This window comes from Arachis stenosperma, chromosome 8 (genome assembly GCF_014773155.1).
Source record: "Arachis stenosperma cultivar V10309 chromosome 8, arast.V10309.gnm1.PFL2, whole genome shotgun sequence".
In the NCBI taxonomy this organism is placed as follows: domain Eukaryota; kingdom Viridiplantae; phylum Streptophyta; class Magnoliopsida; order Fabales; family Fabaceae; genus Arachis; species Arachis stenosperma.
This window is the reverse complement of record NC_080384.1, coordinates 10,728,642-10,745,523: the sequence shown is the minus strand read 5'-3', so window position 1 is coordinate 10,745,523 and position 16,882 is coordinate 10,728,642. Positions and strand designations below refer to the sequence as shown.

General features: G+C 35.3%; 3 protein-coding genes and 1 non-coding gene across 4 annotated transcripts; 2 read left to right on the top strand and 2 right to left on the bottom strand.

The window, feature by feature from the left end:
• Positions 1-4,148: 4,148 nt before the first annotated feature.
• Positions 4,149-4,221, bottom strand: TRNAF-GAA (transfer RNA phenylalanine (anticodon GAA)). Its single transcript has one exon. It is a non-coding gene; the product is annotated as a tRNA-Phe (tRNA).
• An 86-nt stretch (positions 4,222-4,307) lies between these two features.
• Positions 4,308-7,454, top strand: LOC130943338 (hydroxyproline O-galactosyltransferase HPGT1). The gene is made up of 12 exons (XM_057871180.1): positions 4,308-4,574; positions 4,641-4,704; positions 4,789-4,838; positions 4,943-5,136; positions 5,253-5,316; positions 5,404-5,476; positions 5,627-5,750; positions 6,051-6,138; positions 6,237-6,287; positions 6,551-6,622; positions 6,708-6,820; positions 7,046-7,454. The coding sequence occupies exons 1-12, from the start codon at positions 4,468-4,470 to the stop codon at positions 7,066-7,068; spliced, it is 1,023 nt and encodes a 340-aa protein (XP_057727163.1). The 5' UTR covers positions 4,308-4,467; the 3' UTR covers positions 7,069-7,454.
• Positions 7,455-8,008: 554 nt separating this feature from the next.
• Positions 8,009-10,610, bottom strand: LOC130943376 (uncharacterized). Its single transcript, XM_057871221.1, has 5 exons — positions 10,279-10,610; positions 10,007-10,056; positions 9,415-9,588; positions 9,186-9,287; positions 8,009-8,654 (listed from the first exon to the last, which is right to left on the bottom strand). Exons 1-5 carry the CDS (start codon positions 10,424-10,426, stop codon positions 8,520-8,522), a joined length of 609 nt encoding a protein of 202 aa, XP_057727204.1. The 5' UTR covers positions 10,427-10,610; the 3' UTR covers positions 8,009-8,519.
• A 2,635-nt stretch (positions 10,611-13,245) lies between these two features.
• On the top strand, positions 13,246-14,869 carry LOC130945361 (protein FAR-RED IMPAIRED RESPONSE 1-like). The gene is made up of 3 exons (XM_057874089.1): positions 13,246-13,471; positions 13,561-14,000; positions 14,861-14,869. The coding sequence occupies exons 1-3, from the start codon at positions 13,246-13,248 to the stop codon at positions 14,867-14,869; spliced, it is 675 nt and encodes a 224-aa protein (XP_057730072.1).
• Positions 14,870-16,882: the final 2,013 nt, after the last annotated feature.

Sequence of the window (16,882 nt, the reverse complement as noted above, 5' to 3'; positions counted from 1 at the left end):
GTGTGCCTATATGCTAAATGCATATTTGTTACCTGTAGTAACTGTAACCTTCTTGTGTTTACCTTTATCTATCTATTTGTCTGTGAAAATGCATGATGGAGTTGGAGGTATGGAGGAATGGCAGTATGGGACTTAGATTTAAGGTTAAGTTAAGTTAGGTTTAAATATTCTTAGAAAACCACTTTTTGTGGCTTCTGTTTAATACTTTAAGCTCTATAATCTGAGAGTTGGCGTTATAGGATTGCCTCTGGCATTCCTAGGACCTTATATATTATGTGTGTGGCACATTTACCATACTGAGAACCTCCGGTTCTCATTCCATACTATGTTGTTATTTTTCAGATGCAGGTCGGGAGCCATCTCATTAGGCGTCTGGACTCTTAAAGCGGAGGGGTTACTGGGTAGCTTTGTTGTATAGTGATGTATATATATGTACTTAGTTTCTTCTCCATATAACTTGTCCTTTTTGATCCTCTTAGAGATTTATGGAAAGGCATGATTGTGTATATGTACTTTTGGATTTTGGATATGTATGTATATATGTGTAAATATTCTCCGTTCAGTTTTGACTTTGCAGGCTGAGTTAGGAGCTTGTTATTTTCTATCTTTGGCACTCTATTCCTACTTCTGTTATGTTGTGTTTAATAGTTACGGTTTTCTTAGTACGCAAGTTAACTCGTTCCTTGAGCGTTGTGCTTTTATTTTGCAATTTTTATTTCCTCTATTCTTCAAGGCTCCTAGCATATTATAATTCTTCTGCTATTATATGTACTCATTTTATTTTAGAGGTCGTAATATCACACCACCTCTATTTTACGACTTAAGCATAAAGGTTAGTGTGATAGGGTGTTACATAGAGGCTTATTGTATTCCTTAATATTACATTATTTAAAAAAACAAGAAAAAAAATTAATTTGAAGTATTTAATATTTTTATATATAAAAATAGAGGTGGAGCAAAATAAAATATTAGTAAATTAAGACTAATTATATGTACTAATTATATACATATATATATATATATGTATATAATTTTATTTAGTAAAATATTATTGTCTAATGCGGTGAGCGTGGATCGAACGCAACTTTCAGATCTTCAGTCTGACGCTCTCCTAACTGAGCTATTTCCGCAACATGTTTTTTTGTCTTATTAAAAAGATATACAATTATTACACCGTGATCATAAAATTCTAATGACGTATGAAATTGGTAGAGCTGGATGAGGAAGGAGAAGAGAAGAGATTGTGGTGACGAAAGCTGCGTTTTTTACCTCTTTAGGTATTTCTGCTGCTTGTATAGCAACAAACATAACAGAAACAAAATATAGATTTATAAAACTTACATTGAATCCAACCTTATTAAGAACATCTTCAACAATTCTAGTTATTTAATATCTTTCACCAAGCTAATTAATCTTCATTTGAGCCAACACATCATCTGCATTTTGATCTTGATGAACAATTTGAGGATTATCTCCCCTAAATTGCATATCATTTTCTACATTTCTGGGCCTCCCATCCCTTGATTCATTTGCCGATTTTGATCTCCTTTATCATAATCAACAATTCAAGCAACTCTCTCCACTCGCCTAGTAAGGCGCTCGAATTTTGATTCATGATCAGCCATCATAGGATTCAATATCGTAGTCATCTGTTGAGTTAATAAATTAACTAAATCATTATGACTTTCATCGACCTGTTGTCGAAAAGCCGCCATTGAATTATAAGCATTCGATGTAAAATCCATCTGATAATCTTGAGAAAACTCAGAATACATTGGATGCCCTGGATTAACACCAAAATTCGATGAATTTCCAAATATTGAAAAAACATAACCAGGTGGAGTGTAACTTGAACAAATGTCATATGGAGGCCAACTAGCAGTTATTGGCGGTTGCGTTATGGCAACCCGTAAACGTTGATTTTATCCACTGTTTTCTACTGAAGGATTAGTAACAGTCACATTCTCCACCACTGTACTACTTTTGGCATGTGTTATCACCTCCACCGGTGTTTGGGTGACTACAGCAACATTTTCAGTTGCAGATGATTCAACATTAACATTAGAAACTTCTTCAGCCATTCGAATATTCTTGTCACTTCTAAGTTGCATGCACTAAATAATTTCAAAAATACTTTTCACATACTTAATATTTAAATAGTCCCACCATGCGTGCCAATTTGTTTTATCGATTTTTAGCCAATCCAAAGTTGTTTGATATCTAATGGTTTGGGAGCGAAATCTATTCCTCTGTGGGTACCAATTTTTTAAAATGCATCAAAAGATCTTTCTATCGAGCAAAATAAAAGAAAATCTGAAAGATAAACAAAGTAAACTCTGAAAATAAATCGACTAAATTTAAAATGAATTGCATTCAATTGAAATAAAAGTTGTAAATTGTCTTCGACAGAATCGAAGAACTTTGAAATCGAAAAAGTAAAGTGCTGAACTTTTAAAGTAAAATAAGAAAAGTAAATGTGCTTGAAAGATAAATTTGCAAAGAAAATAAAGGTTACAGGAAATGTAAATGAAAAGTAAAGATATGGAAGGAACCCTACAGAAAAAAATGACTCAAACACAAACTCAGTAAGTCGTAGGGTATATGAGTGTGTTTGAGTATTTTTCTGAAGCAAACTTCCAACCTTTTCTTCTTCGATTTTTCATATATTTATTGAAGTCATTGGCCAATTAGATTCAAGAGTAACTCCCGTGTGCGCTATCTTTTGCATAACTATTCCCACTCTTTTTGTACAACGTGGGTAACTGTTAACAATCGACTCTAAATGATCTTATTCCTCGACAAAATACATTGACGGGCTTCTATCCTTCATTTTCCGACAAAATCCTTCTCGATCCAACCTCCGTTCCTCAAAATAAAAGATTCATTATACTTCGACTATGATGTCTTCGATATCAAATATTTTCGATCAACAATCACATTGTCAAAAAAAAAGAAAAAAATTAATTGGAGTATTTAACGTTCCTATATATAAAAGTATTATATTTTTGGATTTTATTAGTACTTTATTTGTCTAATTTAAAAAAAAATATTATATATACATCAAAATAATCATTAAAATTAAAAATTACTATATATTTATGTATAATTACATGTATTATTTAGTTTATTTTTTATACGTATTTTATATTACAATATGTATTATCTATTGATATATTAATTACATGTAGGGGTGGAAAAAGGCCAGGCAGCCTGCCAGGGGCCTGCAGCCTGACCTGTGTTTGGCCTGGCCTGACCTGGTCTGTTATAAAATAGGTACAGGCCTAGGTTCTTTTAAAAGCCTTAATACATTAATAGGCCAGGCCCAGGTTTACTAATTAGCCTTATAGGCCTGTCAGGCCTGCTTGAACCTGTTAAAATATAATTAAATATATAAATAATTATTTATTATTAATAAAATTATGAGATATTTTAAATTTATTATATTTTATTATAAATATTTTTGTATATTTTAATATGTTAAAAGTTTAAAATTTTTTATAAATATTAAATATATGACATATTACATATAACTATTTTTATTAAAAAATAATTTTTTTAAATAATATTTTTATTTTTGTAAAAAAAAATTATCAGGCCTTTTAACAGGCTTCAGGCCAGGCCAAGCTGAATAACAGGCCAGGCCTAGTAATTTATAAAGAGCCTATAACAGACTGCAGGTCAGGCTCAGGCCAATCAACTATATGACAGGCCAGGCCTGTTAAGAACAAAGCCTGGCCTGGCCTGGCCTGTTTTCACCCCTAATTACATGGATTGGATTTGCAGTTTTGTAAATTAAAAAATTTAAATACATATAACAAATCTCAACATCAAATTTTAAATAATTAACAATGACATAACAAGTTTTAACAATATCTTAAAAAGCCAACGATATCATAATAATAAAAATAAAATTATAGGTTAGTTAAAATAAATAATAACATTTTGAACATAAAATCTTTATTAAATAATAATAATACATGAATAATATAAAAATGTATAATAAATTGAACATATTATAAGTATAATTATAAATATAATAATAAAATAATAGTAGATTTGAAATTCGATCCGATCCAGCGGTTTTAATCGATTTTCGGTTTGGATTGGATGAACGGTTTGAATATCATTTGGAGAAATTAAAAAACAAATGCGGTGAGCGTGGATCGAACACGCGACCTTCAGATCTTCAGTCTGACGCTCTCCCAACTGAGCTATCCCCGCAACATATTTTTTATTTTATTAAAATGATATACAATTATTAAACAGTGGTAATAAAATTACGCCAACGAATGAATTTGGTGGAGGTGGACGAGGAAGGAGAAGAGAAGTGGTGACGAAAGCTGCGGTTTTTGGGTTGGTTGCTTGACTTGTGTTTACAGTCATTTACTTCGTCTCCTTTCTCTGCAACTAACTGCAGAGAGAGAGAGAGAGAGAGAGAGAGAGATATTGGATCTGAGATTGAATTGAATGCAGAGCAGCAGCAGGGGATCATCGATGGCTTATCCATCGTTCCGCATCCCTGCACTTCTCATCTCCATGTTCGCCACGTTCGCTTCCTTCTACGTCGCCGGAAGGTACTTCTTCTCTCTTCTCTTTCCTCTTTCTCTTCCTCTTTGCATTTCTCAACCATTCCTCTTCAGGTTATGGCAGGACTCGCAGAACAGGGTTTATCTCATCAAACAGCTCGACAGGATCACTGGCCAGGTAATTCTTCAAGTTCCTAACAATCTGATTTTTGTTCATTTTAGTCTAATCATGCTTAGGGTTTCGTTCTGTTAACTGTTATAGGGACAATCTGCGATATCAGTAGAAGATACCTTGAAGATCATAACCTGCAGGTTCACTCAACTTGATCTCTTAATTCTTGTTTGGATATTTGTTAGTGAGGATCATTTCGTGCTTGGAACTTGTTCAGTACTTGTTTCATCGTATTATTGTTTAGGGAACAGCACAAGAAGCTCGATTCCCTTGAGATGGAACTTGCTGCGGCTAGGCAAGAGGGTTTTGTTTCGAAGCGATTGCTTGAGACCAATGGGACTTACTCTGAGGGAAGGCCTTTGGTCATGATAGGTATACTCACAACATTTGGCCGCCAGAAGAATAGAGACGCCATTCGCAATGCCTGGATGGGAAGTGGTAATTATGTTTTGTTCTTCCTCTTGCTTAATCAGAAGTCACTGAATATTGCACGGTTAGCTCACTGAGATTGTGGATTAGAGGTGGTTTTAATATTAAGAGTTCTTTCTTTGCAGGTGCAGCTTTGAAGAAACTGGAGGATGGAAAGGGCATTGTTGCACGATTTGTTATTGGGAGAAGGTTTAAATTCTTACTTTTAATTTTTCTGGGATGAGGGCGCATGTTGGATCCAATTGTGATTCTTATGGCTCATAAACAACTTTGCAGTGAAAATCGTGGGAACAATCAGGATAAGGACATTGATCGTGAGAATAGGCTGACTAATGACTTCCTAATTCTTGTAAGTTTAACTAGTCTAAGGATTTTATTCTCTTTAAGTATTCTGCTTTACTGGAATTTGGCAAGTATTTTGTGGCTTACTGTGAGTGGAAAATGAGGTTTCAGAGCAGAAGCTGGTTTAGCTCACTGCCTTCAACTCTTATGTTGACAGGATGATCACGTGGAATCAAACGAGGGGCTCCCAAATAAGGCTAAATTGTTTTTTGCTTATGCTGCAGATAAATGGGATGCTGAGTTTTTTGCTAAAGTAAATGATGATGTTTATGTAAATATTGGTTAGTTTCTCTTTTACTAGATTATAAGACTCTTCTTTCCTAATTTGAGAATTTTTCACGTGTCTTATCAGCAAAAGTTATTAGCTTTCAAAATTAATTCCGAATTCTGATCAAAACTCAAAGTTAATTATAGGAGTATTGGGACCCTTGTACAAATGGTATCCTAACTAATCCTTCAATCATATGATAATATTTCTTCTGTGCCTTTTTGCAGAATGCAATCAACTTTTCTATTCCTATGCTATTTTGTGATTGGACATGTATTTATATGCCTTGCCAATGATTTGTTTTCTTTCACAGATGCCTTGGGTTCTACACTGGCAACTCATTTGGACAAACCTCGTGTTTACATGGGGTGCATGAAATCAGGAGAAGTTTTCTCTGAACCGTGAGTCCCTAATGGGGATGACATTTGAAACTTCACATGCTTGTAAAAAAAAAAAATATGATCATGGTTCTCATACAAGTCTCTATGAATTATGTCAGGAAACATAGATGGTATGAACCAGAATGGTGGAAATTTGGCGACAAGAAATCGTAAGTCAAACAACCAGTTAATTTGTATGACTATGAGTGGATAAGATTGAATTTTTCTCCGATGCAAACTTATATCAATTGGTTATTTTTTGCCTGACATCAATTGGTTATTTTCAACAAGGACAGCCAAGATAGTCAAATATTTAACTTTCTAGTATTTGGTGCACAAATCTCAGTGCATTTGTATGGTGTTTCACAAATGTCTTTCCTTATGCTTTCTGTTTTCTCCACTTAACTTGATGATTTATCTACTGTTCAAACAGATATTTTCGTCATGCATCAGGAGAGATGTATGTCATATCACGAGCCTTGGCTAAATTTGTATCAATAAACAGGTTGGTACCAGTTTTTACTGTGTTTATTCTTAGCTACCATCCAACTGTGTATGCAACTAAATGTTGTTCTGTTATGACTTGACAGATTTGTTCTCCGCACCTATGCCCACGACGATGTTAGTGCTGGATCCTGGTTTATTGGTCTTGATGTGAAGCATGTTGATGAATCAAAGTTTTGTTGCTCATCTTGGTCAACAGGTTTCTCTCACAATTCCTGTGTTTTTGTTTAGCTTGTGTGCATGTAATGTGCTCATTAAAATACAAGCTCACGTCTTCACCATACCGTGGACCAAGCCATTTATATCCCAACTTGACAACTTCAGTTATCTATGTGATTATTATGGAATTTACTTGATATAAAAAGTTTTGATATGTATCAAATGTCATTTCAGCCTCAAAGTGATATGGATTTTTTATATGCAGGTGCTATCTGTGCGGGTGTTTGAGGAGATTCCAGTGCATTGTGTGTGAAGATTACCAATGTAATACAGAGCCACCAATTGTTTAAAGGTTTGATTTTCAGAGATATTTTATCTCTACCGTGAGTTGAGTGATTATGGTAGACATGTTTGTTGCAAAGTTGCTTCTAGATTTGGAGTTTATTGAGAAAAACATTCATTAACTAGTGGCAACGGTGGACTAAAAAATGCACATTCCCACCTATCGGTTTCTTTGGTTCTGAATTCATTATGGACAGAGAAAGATAGTTTACTTCCGAAAGTATTTAACTACTGTATTCTATAGGAGTGACAGCATGATAGCCGATCATTTTTTCTTGTGTTGTAAATGACAATGGCATGGTATTTGACTCCAGTTTTTCCTTTATGAGTTATAGGCTTGTTGTAACCAAGTCCAAAAACTTGCTCTTTTTTTAGCTTCGGATAATTTACGTTATTAACCCGAAAATGAAAATAAAATAAAACAAAAGACTTGGTAAGGTATGCTTTAAGTAGGGCAATTTATACTCTACCCGCAGATATTCAATCTGGATCAATCCGTTCGGTTAAAAAAGTGAGTGTTGAACCCACAATCTTTCTCTTATAAAAACTTGAAATAGTCATTAAATTAGTTGATCATTTATTTGTAATTTTATGTTAGATTTTTTAAGATTTTATTGTTTTTAATTTTAATTTAAACTTAGTTTTTTTAAATTTGGAATGGTTAAATTTTATATTTGCTTGTAACTTTTTTATTTTTGTGCAGGTAGGACCAGGTAAAGGGTTTAGAACTTTAAAATGTGAGTAAGATTAAGATTGAGTAATTGTCAACTCATAGGTAGAGTAGGAGAAAATTTTAAAAAAAATTTCAACCCTTAAGTAAAATTAGAGTGGAGTACAAATCTTATTCTACCATATCCAATGCCAACCCTAGCTTTAAAATTTCCAATGACCATAAGGTTAGGAGTTAACTTTAATTCTGTCGAATCTGTGAAGCTATAAGCTCCAAAGTCGTAACATACTAATAGTAGTAATGTAGTATCTTAAAGTACAGAAAAATTCGACTAATCCGTCCGCGCAATAAGACGGGAACCTCGATTGTTCTATAATCAACGCCAAGTTTTGAAGTGATTCAATAATCCAAATTCCAAAACATTGGTCTCGGCCAAAATAAAATTTTTCCAAAAGAAATCAGAGATTCTCGCCTGGGAGGTTTAATCTTTCCGGGTGGATCAGAATAACTGAATAGGAAATAAGAAATAATCGGCTCTAATTTATCATCCCTAAGTAAAAAAGAAAAACACAAATCCCTTCAAACTGATAAATTAACATATCCTAAACTCGAACTCTTTAGGAGCAGCATATCGAGAATAACAGATTGCCCACCCATGTCATTGCTATCTATATTTGACCGATGTTTTATCATCATACAAAAGGGACGATAAAGCTACTTCACAGTCTCATGATGAGCCACTAAGGAAATGTGCTAGTGCCTTGTCCGTGTCATTGTCATGCATAATCAGAGCTTCAGTAACGCTGTTGGACGAAAATCCCATTTCACGCAGAAGGGTGTAAGCATTGACAAATTCCTGAACCTACAAAACCCAAATGAATGATGAATAATACATTAGGTCAATAAAACAATGTATGCATCAAGATTGGCGCATTTTCTGGCTGCTGACATAGTGCAATAGTTATAAATAAGAAAGATTTCGGTCACCATTTTGAAGACGAAATACAGTAAAATGCCTGGAGAAGGAACATGGAACCAACATAAAATACAATGAAATTGCTCTTTGAAAACCATAAACATACAATAACACAGGCAACAAAACAATCAGATAGGAAAAGTGATATGTGAAGTTTTAATTTGATGACTAACAAATTTAACAGTTATTATTTGGAGGAGAAACCCTAGTATGAAGAAAAGAACCATGTGAGTCATGTTATGTCCATAATCAAGAATTCAAAAAATTATTCATCCTGGAGAGTCAACGAGAGAGAGTTTTTTGACATATAATATTATCCAGAAACAAAAATTAATCATACAGAACTATTACAAAGATGTTGTCTAACTGAGAACCATGCACATTTATGAGCACAAGGTAACAGGATCGAGAATATACCTTAGTTGGATTATCCCCATAATTTGCAACAGCTATGGGAACGGCCTCTCGGTTGAGACCCATGGCAATATATTTGCTCACAACAGGATCTGCAACAGAAACCTGTAAAACAAATGTTGCATTACACACCCTGTGAATTGGAGGCAGTAACAAAGCCTAGACAAGAAAGTCACACAGGTTAAATAAATAGCATATTTTGAAACTTCTATATCTTAAATCAATGACATACCCTTGGTGACGATGATGACGATATTGATTCAGAAACCTTAGGCAGATTTTCTGTCCCAAATTTGCTCCAATTTGGGTTTTCCTTCTGTGCTTCAGCCATAATTTTTCTCTCCAATCCAAAGTCAAACTGGAAGTTGCTACGCGGAATATCTCCAACATGTGGTGATAAATGAGGCTGCAAATTTTCCGAAACCACTCAGAATTGTATTCAACTAGCAAAAAAGACACAACTCACCCATGTCGAGTAGGCAAACCTTGAGTACTTTCACAGACAGGGTAAATAGAGAAGAACAACCTCACAAAGAAACACTCAACAACTGAATAATAACAAGTGATCAAGATATACAGCAAAAGCTATGGTAGAATCAAGTGGCTCTACAGAGATAGTTCAACAAGGCAAATTGAAGCAAATGAAAGTAGCATTCTAAGTCTCAACAATGCAACAAGAGCATACACATCATTACAAATTTCAGTTTCAGAATAATATCAAGGAGTAACAAATGAAATATTACGGTAAGTAAAGTTCAGAGAATATCTAGAACCCCAACGAATGCAAAATTCAGGGGGAGGAAAAAGAAAGAATGAAACCTTACCGGCGGTGTGATCCTATGTTCTGGCTTGATAGTAACCTTGATGCCCAATCCTACCACAAATTCAAAAAAAAAAAAGCCACAACGCCGTCAATTTCCCGATGCCAAATCGAATTATAGTTTTTCAGAAATTAACAACAGCAGTGAGAAACAAACAATATCAATTACTAATTCAATCTAATATAATCCAATCCCTAAATCTAGCTTATCAGTTCCAACACAACCTCTGAAAGCAAATAAATAAAACTCTCCATCAGATGAAAGAAGAGGCGTACCAGAAGAAGAGGACGGAGGAGGAGCAGGACTCTGCTGATAGGGTGAGGGGCGGCCGACGGCGGCGTGAGGGTGCGGACCGATCTTCGGGTACAGAGGTTGCGGGCCGTACATGGAGGTCGACGAAGACGACGGTGGTGGACGGTACATCGGGACTTGTGCCGAATGAAACAATAACAATATCAATATGAACAGCAATCAATTTTAGGAAGCAGAATTTGGCGTGTTTATGAACAATTTCATGGAAGAAGGGGAGAGAAATAGAGAATATGCAACGATATTAGGAGAAGCGTGTGCCTTCCAGTGCCACGTATGCACCAAACCTTGCCTTAATGCCTTCTGCTTTAAGTTATTAACAATAATTTCAAAATAGCTATAAGTTATCTCCTTACTGGGAAACAGGAGAAGCTATATTTTTTTTTGGAGTACTTAAATAAAGATATTTAGAATGTTTTTTTTAAGATTTTTTAAAATAATTAAAATTTAATATACATAATTTATTAAATTATATTATTTTTATTAAAATTAAATCAGATAAATTGATTTGGCCAAAAAATTGATAATCTATATTTTGAATTGATCTAAATTAATATTTTTTTATAAAAAATAATTATAATATTTTTATTATAAAAAATGACTAAAATACTCTTATTTATATATATTAAGAATCCTAAATTCTAATCCTTTTCTTTTCTTTTTTTTTCTTTGTGTTATTATAGGGTTAGAATTTAAGATTTTTAAAATTAAAAAAATGATATATAATAAAAATATTTTAGTAATTTTTTATAATAAAATTATTATAGTCATTTTCTATAAAACAAATATTAATTTAAATTGATTCAAGGCTTGATTTACCGATTTTTCGACCAAATCAATTTGTTTGATTTAATTTTGACAAAAATAATATAGTTTAATCAATTATATATATTAAATTTTAGTTAATAACAAAAATTTTTAAAAGAAGATATTTTAAACATCTTTATCAGAATGTCTCTTTTTTTTTTTTTTACTTTTGAATTATAAAAAAATCGGAAAAGCTCTGCATACAAGCCATTAGGGCTTGTATGCTTTACAAGTTCATTAAACAAATACACGCTGCTCCACGTACATTGATTACACGCGCTATATAACATCCCGCGTATATCTAACTACCAAATTTAAAATATTTGTTTTCTTCTTCGTTTTCGATATTTTGAGATTTGGTTGTTCTTCTTCTCGCGCGTCTTCCCTCCTTCTTCTCCATCGTTCTTTTCCTGTCCTTTTCTCACTGGTATGTTCTTCGTTTACGTTACCTTTTTCTCTCTCTGCAACTCGACCTTCGTTTTCTATTTTGATTTGTTGTTTTCTGAAATCAAAGTTTGAACTCGTTTTGAAGATAATGGATCATTCAACCTCTGATTGTCAGCTGAATCCAGGCGAAGTGGATTATGAATTTGAATTTAACGAATTTCCTGAGGTTTGATTTACATAACGAATTTCAGTAATTTGTATAGCATTGTGTAGTTGAAAAATTGCTGAACATTGACTGTGAAAGTAACACGTTAACATGAATCTGTTCATTCAATGTATTAGTTGTGATTAATTACCTGAAATTTATAGCAGACGCTTGGGTGTAGATCAATTCTTCTTTGGGTGTATTTTAGCTAGAAGTGTGGGTGTATCTACACTTTACTGGTTTTTTGTTATTTTAATTGAGTTGTTGTTGTTCAGGTGTATTATATCAGACATGATTGGGTGTGTTTTTAGTTTTTGACATGGTGTATTCTGCAGCCTGAGTATTTACAGTTTATGGCTTTAAAGGTCATTCTGTAGTTGAGTTGTTGCGGTTCGGGTGTATCATATTAGACATGATTGGGTGTATTTGAATGATATCTATGGGTGTATTCACAGTTTCGACACGGTGTATTTTGCAGCCTCTCTCGGTTGTTGATGACGAGCTTGTTCCGAAGGTCGGAATGACCTTTACCACCCTTGAAGATGCTGGAAAATTTTACAGGAACTACGCCAAGGCTGCAGGTTTCTCTACAAGAGTTCGGTGCACAAATAGGAAGGGAAACGAGATTAAAAATCAACTGATTACATGTAGCAGAGAGAGAAAATGGAGATCTAAAATATCTCCGACCGAGAAGACCAATCCGACAGCCGGTTTAAACTGTCCTGCAAGAATTTATATACACACATTGAAGGATGTCGGTGCTTGGATCATTTCAAAGGTTGTGCTTGATCATTCACACCCCTACTGTCCAAGCAAAGCAGAGATGCTCAAACAGCACAGGGAACTAACCATGTCCATTCGTCGTACGATAGAGAATAACGAAGAGGCCGGTATCAGACCAAGCAAAACCTACCAATCATTTGTTGCCACTGCCGGGGGTCACCGCGAGTTAAATTTTATCGAAAAGGACGTGAGGAATTACATTACCAGGGAAGTGCTGAATGTTTCCGAACAAGAAGATGCAAAAGAATTCGGGAAATATTTCTTAAGAATGAAAGAGAAGAATCCGAATTTCTTTTTTGAGCTCGAACTCGAGGAGGATCAATCAATTAAGCTGGCTTTTTGGGCCGATGCAAGAAGCAGAGCCGCCTTTGAGTATTTCGGAGACGTCATTTCATTCGACACCACCTACAATACAAACAGGTAACAAACTGTCCCTGTTTATGATGCTAAATTAATTTATTTTTACGAATCCGCAGCAGAGGTGTATATTGGTTGTCTCATTGGGTGTATTCGAAGCATTTGTTGGGGTGTACTTAATGATTTTGCATTCTGGACCATGGTAATTTGTTTCAGGTATAATTTGGTCTGTGGTTCTTTTGTCGGGGTGAATCTCCACGGTCAGTCAACACTTCTCGGATGCTCTTTGATGAAGAACGAAGAAATTGAATCATTCAAATGGTTATTTTAATGCTGGCTTCGTTGCATGGGAGGAAACGCTCCGAAAGGGTTTCTCACCGATCAGTGCGCATCAATGAAAAGGGCTTTAGAGGCCTGTATGCCAACAACAGTTCACCGCTGGTGTATTTGGCACATCATGAAAAAGATTCCAAGCAAATTAAACGGGTACAAGGGACATGCCGATATCGAACAAGAAATGAGCCATGTTGTTTGGAACTCTCATAGCAAAGACTCATTCGATAGGAATTGGAACGATTTTCTGCTGAATTTTGGTCTTGCGGACAACAAGTGGCTTTCAGGTAATGTGTTTTTAAAATCTGCATCAGAGGTGTAAATTGTATGTTCTCTCGGGTGTATTTTATAGTCTGTGTTTGGGTGTATTATGCAGATCTGTACGAAGACCGTCACATATGGGTTCCTATCTATCTGGATCACCACTTCTGGGCAGGGATGAGAAGCACACAAAGGAGCGAGAGCATGCATTCATTTTTTAACAAGTACATCACCCGGAACAGCTCGCTTATTCAGTTCGTCAAGCAATACGATAATTGCCTCGGAAGCAGGGAGCAAGCTGAGAGAGAATCAGATGCTGCAGATTTTCATACGGTCATACCATGTGCAACCAAATCCTCCATTGAACCTCAGTTTCAAGATGCATACACTCATGCAAAGTTTAGGGAAGTCCAAGCGCAATTCAGAGGAAAGGCGAATTGCATCACCAGATTAAAGAATTCCGCTCTAGGCTATTCAATATACGAAGTCGGAGAACAAGTTTCCAGCTCAATATTCAACAAGTTCGTAGTTACCTACGACTCAGTTGCAGCCAAGGTAAAATGCCAATGCTTATTATTCGAGTCGAGAGGGATACTGTGCCGTCACGCACTAAGCGTGTTAAGTTTCGAACAAGTAAGCCAAGTGTCTCCTAGATATATACTGGAACGATGGAGCAAAAAGGTAAAGAGGCGACACACACACATCAAGAGCAGCCACGACGAGCCACTAATGGAGCCAAGAAGCAAGAGGTTCGACCAATTGGTTTTTCGTTCGCAAAATATTTGCGAATTTACCTCCGAATTGGAGGAGCTGACTGCAATTCTACACCGTGCGTACGATAACGTCATGGCCGAGATGGAAGCATTAAAAGCCAAAAAGAAGGGGAGATCTTCTTTATCCCACGAAGACGCCAACTTGGAATCCGTTAACGAGCTTCAAAGCCCGCCAAGGATTCGAACAAGAGGACGTCCAAAAAACAGGCTAGGTTCAAAGCTGGAGAAACAGATTGCAAATGCCACAAAGAAGAAGAAGACGAAAGTTTTAAGCGAGGTACAAGGAAATGTTCTTTAAATTTGTGGCGATTGAGTTTATTTTTCTCGTTAATAGTTTAGCTAATGTGTGAGTGTTATATTCAGATAAACGTGTTTGATGCTGCATCAGCGGCGCATTCAAATTCCAACCAATATCAAGGGCACGTTATGAATTATCAGCTCAGGGTACCAGCAGCAGGGGATAACTCGTTGGGTGTATAGTTTTATAGAATATGGGTGTAAAAGCACTGTTTCTTTTGGGTGTATTTTTGTTAATTCACAATTTACATATAGACACATATATAGATACATATAGAACAAAAGCTGTAAAAATTCGCAGGTTATGGGTGTATATTTCATTTGATGTTTTTCTTCATATTTTAGTACATGTAATTCATACATTCTGAATACAGCGCAGACAGTTGGGTGTATATTTTATGCAATCTTGGGTGTATTATTAGACTTGCGTTGGGTGTAACAGTTTATAATTTGCGTTTACCACCTGTAATACAGTTTTTGAATACATCACAGACAGTTTACCAGCACAGATAGTTTAACTATGGGAAAAAATATACATGGAATAGAAGTTGTTGATAATTGGCAAATATTTACATCATTTGTTTAATTTACAAACTACCCAGCAGTTGGATTACCCAGTTTCTATATCAGCAGAATTAATCTGACAAAACGGACTCAATAATACAGAGGATGGCTTCGACAGCCTTATAGCACTACTTTCTCTAATTGTCCGATCTCTCTGTTTATTCATCTCACTGAATAGTATCCGGGAAGCATACTCCACTCTATAGTGGTCGACCTCCTCCTACAATTAAAAAGTATATTCTGTTTAAACAGCAATATTAATTCAGTAAAGTAATACAGAGTTATATAGTTCTAAAGACAGTTACCTGTGGCCAATTATCCCATTCATACTTCCCCTTTTTGATGTTTTCTGGCTCAATTAACTCAAGCCACTTCATAACGTAGATAGCGCAGTCATAGCTGAAAACGAAGAAAATAAATTACAAATCTCATTTAGGAAAGTTTAATGTTCAGAGTCACAAATTTATACCTTGTTTTTTGGCCTGATATTTTAACATATGATGCTTTAATTTCCTTCTCCTTCTCGCCTTTCTCTAGAGGTTTCCCGCCGGCATATGTTATCAATCTTGAAAATACATATCCCTTAAATACCAAAACAAATCAGTAATACACTCGAATGAATGCACAAGATACACCCAACTGAATATGGAATATACACCCAACACAATCTTCGAAATAGACCTATCTATTAAAGTAAAAAAGATAGAGGCAACTTACAGTGAATTTATTAATGTCCTTTCTCTCATCGCTTGGAGTTTTTTTGTGTAGCGGGTCAAGTATTTGACATTTTCGCTTTGTTGTATTTATCAGCCATAACCACCAATGTCCCGAGTGGCAAACAGGAGCAAAAATCTGAAGGATTGCCACATTTCAACAGTGTGTTATTTTATTTGGCATATACGTAAATAAGCGTACTAACAAATTTAGCAAACAAAAACTTACATATGGATGCGAACTTAATTTTTTTCTATCTATGAAGTGAATGAAACTCGGGTAGGCTTCCACCCTGAATTCCTTTTTCGTTTTCGGGGATATGAATTCCCCCTTTGGGTGATCCGAAAGTGCCATGCTCTGCAAGAATTGCGAAACAAGAAATGAAATACTGAAAATACACAACTTACACCCAATCGAACCTAAAAAATACACCCAAATCAATGTAGAAAATACACCCAAAGTTCGTAGAAGTAACACTTACCACAATATCAGGGGGGAGATAGTATATTTGTTCCTGAAACCTTTTTTCATTTTTCTGGTTTAGGATGAGGCAGATGGCAGATACAATCTAGAAATATATGCCGAAATCAATTTTACATTAATAAACATTGCAGTTTACTTTGGTGTAAAAACATTAATGTTAGTCTAATATTACCTGAGATTCTAAATCACTTTTTGCCTAGAGGGATGCAAGGTGCATTCTGATCAAAATGTATTCTCCTTGGCCAATCAGAGTGCAAATCTCCTCATACTCGTCAGTATTGCCATCTGCGTCTTCCTTCAGTCTCGTCCCCCAGATGTAGCACTTTTGTTTCATATCATATGGAATTTGATTTATTCCCCCTGGAGTTTCAAACTTTGCAGAACTTTCTCCCCTAGTCTCCCTCTGAATTTTTGGACTTTCGTTTTTTTCCTTCGCCACATTGCTTGCTAATTTGTGGACCAAAGTGTCTAATTGTTCTAGCATACTTGCAGTTTCTGGAGATTTTTCCCTTTCTGTCTCCTGCGTTGACGCCCCCTCCTGGCTTGAATCAGTCAATCCAAGGCTGAATGATGGCATCCCTGAATCTGTTTTAGGAACATAGGTTG

Excerpts from the sequence above, each read along its gene's own strand:
- LOC130943376 (XM_057871221.1), bottom strand. The coding sequence starts at position 10,426 with ATGTACCGTCCACCACCGTCGTCTTCGTCGACCTCCATGTACGGCCCG. Across the intron at positions 9,589-10,006 it reads AACATAGGATCACACCGCCG|CCTCATTTATCACCACATGT; the intron begins GTAAGGTTTCAT and ends GAAAATTTGCAG. Across the intron at positions 9,288-9,414 it reads CGTCATCATCGTCACCAAGG|GTTTCTGTTGCAGATCCTGT; the intron begins GTATGTCATTGA and ends TTTGTTTTACAG.
- LOC130943338 (XM_057871180.1), top strand. The coding sequence starts at position 4,468 with ATGCAGAGCAGCAGCAGGGGATCATCGATGGCTTATCCATCGTTCCGC. Across the intron at positions 4,575-4,640 it reads TCCTTCTACGTCGCCGGAAG|GTTATGGCAGGACTCGCAGA; the intron begins GTACTTCTTCTC and ends ATTCCTCTTCAG. Across the intron at positions 6,623-6,707 it reads AAATTTGTATCAATAAACAG|ATTTGTTCTCCGCACCTATG; the intron begins GTTGGTACCAGT and ends ATGACTTGACAG.
- LOC130945361 (XM_057874089.1), top strand. The coding sequence starts at position 13,246 with ATGAAAAGGGCTTTAGAGGCCTGTATGCCAACAACAGTTCACCGCTGG. Across the intron at positions 13,472-13,560 it reads GGACAACAAGTGGCTTTCAG|ATCTGTACGAAGACCGTCAC; the intron begins GTAATGTGTTTT and ends TGTATTATGCAG.